The sequence below is a fragment of the Helianthus annuus genome, chromosome 9 (assembly GCF_002127325.2).
Source record: "Helianthus annuus cultivar XRQ/B chromosome 9, HanXRQr2.0-SUNRISE, whole genome shotgun sequence".
Classification (NCBI taxonomy): domain Eukaryota; kingdom Viridiplantae; phylum Streptophyta; class Magnoliopsida; order Asterales; family Asteraceae; genus Helianthus; species Helianthus annuus.
Genome location: NC_035441.2, coordinates 137,717,873 through 137,722,731, shown reverse-complemented (window position 1 = coordinate 137,722,731; position 4,859 = coordinate 137,717,873). Strand labels below are relative to the sequence as shown.

At 34.6% G+C, this 4,859-nt stretch overlaps 1 protein-coding gene across 1 annotated transcript; it reads left to right on the top strand.

The window, feature by feature from the left end:
• The first annotated feature begins 295 nt into the window (after positions 1-295).
• LOC110876451 lies at positions 296-1,042 on the top strand. The gene has a single exon (XM_022124625.1). The coding sequence runs from the start codon at positions 296-298 to the stop codon at positions 1,040-1,042; it is 747 nt and encodes a 248-aa protein (XP_021980317.1).
• The last annotated feature ends 3,817 nt before the right edge of the window (positions 1,043-4,859 follow it).

The following is a 4,859-nucleotide window of genomic DNA, read 5'->3' as shown; positions in this document are numbered from 1 at the left end:
ACCAAACTATGCACACCCTACATTAATCTCAAACTGAATAAAAATAATTGCATATTAAACAAAAATAAAAATAAAAACAAAACATTTGAATATATTCTTGTTTCTCCAACTTTTGTTATTTCCCTCTTTCTAAAGTGTACTCATGGGACCCATTTCGCCGTGCTAGACCTTCTATAAAAACCCGCTAAGACTACCACCCTTTCCGAAATATTAATCACCGTTCACTTCCTCATCACTCGCCGGAACCCTAACTCCGTCAACCGGAGCTTCCAATCTCTACACACCGAACTCAAACATGGACATTTTCGACATCCACAACGTCAAATCGGAAAAAAATAACACTATCCTACAGTACCGGCGGTTTAAAAAAATCGCTAAACTATTCCGTCTCGTTGAGCTGTTATCAGCTGTGGTGTTACTCTCATGGATCTCAACTCGACTGCCGTTCGTCATCAAACTTTCCGGCGAGTACTTCCGTCAGCTTCTCTCCGTTATCGTCAGTCCTCTCTTCATTTTTCTCATCGGTAACGTCATCGTTCTCACTCTCGTACTCAAATCCGGTCAACTCACGGGCAATTTCAGCACCGGAACCGATCTGTACGAAGAAATTGTGAATAATGAAGTTCCTCCGGTTGTTCTACCGGAGGAAATTGTTTATCAGGATAAACAAATCATATCTGAAGAAAACATTAAACCGATGACTCGTAACTGTTGTGAAGAAAACGAAATCAAAATTAGTGAAAGTGTAAACAAAGTGTTGGATGATTCGGTTTCAGATCTGGATCTGAAAGTTTACCGGAGAAGTGAGAGTGAGAAGTTGAAGAAGAGTGAGTGTTCGGAGAAAGTTTACGGCAAGCTGAGGCGGTCGGAGACGGAGGTAGGTTGCCGGAAAGTTGAAGCTCCGGTGGAGAAACCGGTGGTCAACGTTGTTGACGAACTGAGTAATGAAGAGTTTCAGAGGAGGATTGAAGGGTTTATTGCTAGACAAGTTAGGTTTCATCAGGAAGAAAAACTGTCAATTGTTCCACACAATTTAATGTGATTTTCCGTACGATTTTTAGAAAAAAGAACGGGACTAGTGAAAAATATGATTTCTATTTTCCATGTAAATCAGTAAACAACTACTACTACTTTTACTAGTATTTTTTATATTTATATTTTACTTCTTGGCTTTTGTTTTTTCTTATGGTTTTTATTTTTTTACTTTTACCTTTTCGAGAATGCATGGGTTGTTCTAATTTACTTTGAAGTCCGTAAGGTATAGCTTTTTCCCCTTTCATCCAATGGTAAAAAAGTTACTCGCATCTATGTGTACTTTGAATCCTGTTAAAGTTACTCGCATCAATGTATATTTTGAATCCAGTTTTTACTCGTTTTATGTATTTGATTCTTTTTACGTCACCTATATAACGTTTTTGTTTTTTACTTGATCTTATTGGTGAGGTTCAATAAGTTTTATGACAATAGTTTCTTATTCTCATGTTTATATACTTTGTATATAAGTTGCTAGTACGTTGTTTTATAACATTTGTTGTTTAATAACAATTGTTATTTTGTAACATCCGTTGCAATAGAATTTCTAAATTTTAAAAAACGTATCATGTTGTTATTAACTTGTAGACTTTCAACTTTTATAAAAGTGTCAAGATATGGATATGGATATTAGATTAGCATTAATTTAGTTAGCCAAGTTTGATTTCCATGAAGGTTGATGATAACCATAAATCCTTTAGACGTAATGTAATTCTAAACTTCAATGAATGATAACGAGAGCTTAATTCATGAATCATTTTATTCATCTACATGGTGAATATGTGTTGATTAAAAGTGTATAATATAAAAATCTAAGATAAGAGAAGCTAGAAGAGAGTACTAGCACCGACGCGCAATAGTGCATTATATTCGTGACGTCTCCACATCAGTATACCACTATACCCGCTCTTCTATTTGTAAGAATTAATGGCTTCTCCCTCCTATGAAATGTACTATCTTTTACTCTCCTATCTATTCTTCTCCTATCGTCCGTCTATGTACACAGACTGCGGGGTCATCATACTCTATCTTTTACATCAGCCTCTCTCTTTTCATATCGGTGTCCGTAAAACTATAAACCGTCGATTGTAGATGGTCTCAACCTAAAACTAAAGGAAAACTTTTAGTTTATACACCTGTTAAACTTCAAACATTTATTGGACTTATCTCTAGAAAAATGTAACCTCACTTTTTGTGGATCAAAGCATCAAATGCATTTACAATGATCGTATCCATAAGCTGACGTTGAAGTTTATGAAAGAAAATTCGGATCAGCTAATTGATTGGTTGATTCTGATGTATTATTTAGTTCTATGCTTCAATAGAAAAAAGATATATACTATATTTCTATTTTTTGTAGTACATTCGAATATTATGAAATTCCATCACAAGTTGACACGTCTAATATTCATAAAAAGATAATTAAAAGCTTCACAAGTGAAAATGGAATTGATCATTTGTTTCATAAAAATCCAGATAATCTTACCAACTCATTTATGCAAATACTCCTACTATGTTTGTCTTGCTATTCGCGGAGCCAAACTAGGCCAGCTAACTAAACGTTTCGGTTGAGTCTATTTGAACCAGTCAGTTACTGATCAGACTAGTTGAAACCGGATTGGACTGATTTTAATATCTTTTTAATTAATTTTTAACTTCTAAAATGTCATTTTCTAACATTTTGTTGTAGCCTTCATATATACGAACTTCTAAATTCCATCATATATAATTAGTTATATGTACATATAATTTTTTTTATAATTTAAATTATTTACGACATAAGAGCTTTTAGAACCGGTTTGACCAGTAGAAAGGTAAGACGACGTAGTCACTTATGAAAACACTAGTTTTTCTTTAACATTATGAAGTAAACAAAATGATTAAAACACCATAACTACACATCTACACATGCACATGAAATATAAACACTTCCATGATAAAGGGTATGGATTAAAGGGACATTTTTTCTAGCATTTGTTTGGAAAAAAAAAGGTAAAAATGAATGATGCAAATTGTCCCAACAAATGTAGATATGGAGGGGTAAAACAAGATGAATGTAGATATGGAGGGGTAAAAAAAGAAGAAATTGGTACTCAATGCTATAGCCCAGGTAGTTATTTGGAGTGTATGGAGGATGCGAAACGAAGTTCTTTTCGGCCAGGCATCTCCGAGCGTCTCTAAGGTCGTTGAAGAAGTCAAATCGATGACTTTTCTCTGGATTAAGAATCGATCGGGATCTTCTAATTGGTCATGGAATGATTGGCGAAGCTTTAGTGTTAACATGTAATGTTTTTCTTTTAATTCTCCTGTTTTGGCTGGTTCGATTTGGGTGTAATGATTGTAAATTTGGCGTCTAGCGTCTTGCTAGTTTTGATTAATAAAATTTTGTTGGCCGTTCAAAAAAAAAAAAACAAGATGAATGTGTTCCAGATTCTTGAAACAAGTGGTGAACATGCATGTCCATGATGATGATTTTGATCATCATTATGATGGTGATGATGATGGGCATGATTTATAGGAACTTGCTCACTTTATCATTTTGCATATAAGCTGCTTTTCAGGTTATATTACAACAGAAGAAGTAAATATTGTTTTAAGATTATTATTATTATCTCTTCAAATTAATATGTGACTTATGAAGTTGGTCTCCGTGTCCTATTAAATGTCAAATCTTGTCGGACTTATGATGTATGTTCTCTCCAAACATAGGATATGATTAAAAGCATGGGTTTGTTGGACAAACGTGACGGATGAGGTGATATTTTTTGTTTGGCCATTAAGAGTATGTGGGTTCTTCAACGATTACGGAATGAGAAATTATTAGTTAGGGCCTAGGGGTTATATATCATAACTTTGTTTTCCCTGACTACAACTACAGAACCCGACACATGTTTTGCTAAACGAACTTAGATTTATTAAAAGAAAGTCGACAAACTATGATGAACGGGTTGGCAGACCCGATTAACATCCTCTACTATGTGTCCACCGTGACATACAAATATAGAATGGTGACTTAGGTTTTATGTTTCTGGAAGAAGACTTGGTACATATATCATATGATATATGTTTCTTTTGTTAGTTCAAGTGATGAAAAAGACAAACATGAAACTATCATGTAACAATAGACTATCATTGCCATTTATGCTTTTTTCAATCGTAAAAATTACTCAAATTTCACTTTTACTCATTTATAAAAATCACCACCAATGGGTAAAACGATAAAACACAGTGAGAGTTATCTTACCTGGATTTGAATATCGTTTTTTTTCTTAGCCTTAAAACACATGCAGCTTTGAAATACAAAAGTTACCAAACATACAATAATCGAGATATATAACGGTGGAAGGGGTGCTCCCCAAATGGGGAGTGATAAATTTTTTTTAACCAATAATATCATGTCATGTCAACTTTTCCATTCACTTCCTAATTTGCACTTAAACACTCGGGGTGCTCAAACACATAAAGAGTGGTAAACATATTTAAAAATAAATTGTAATTGGTTGAAAAAATAGTGGAACCCACCATTAACCCTCTCTCTCTCCCTCCACTATCTATTCTCTTCTCTTTTCGCTGAGTATTCACCGTTTGGGGGAGTGTCACCGAACACCGATTTGGGGGTGGCGGCCCAATGCCGCTCGGTAAAATGGGGTTACCAAAGGGGTCTCCGAAGGTGTCCCTTCCACCCTAAGTATTTCACTTATATGTCTCACTCAGGTTTACCTATGTAAAATTTCATTAGTATAAATATAAGAGTTAAATGCTTGGTTGGTCCCTGTGATTTTCAAAAATTGCAGACTTGGTCCTAGTGGTTTACTAATTACACGCGT

Coding starts and splice junctions, on each gene's coding strand:
- LOC110876451 (XM_022124625.1), top strand. CDS start 296: ATGGACATTTTCGACATCCACAACGTCAAATCGGAAAAAAATAACACT.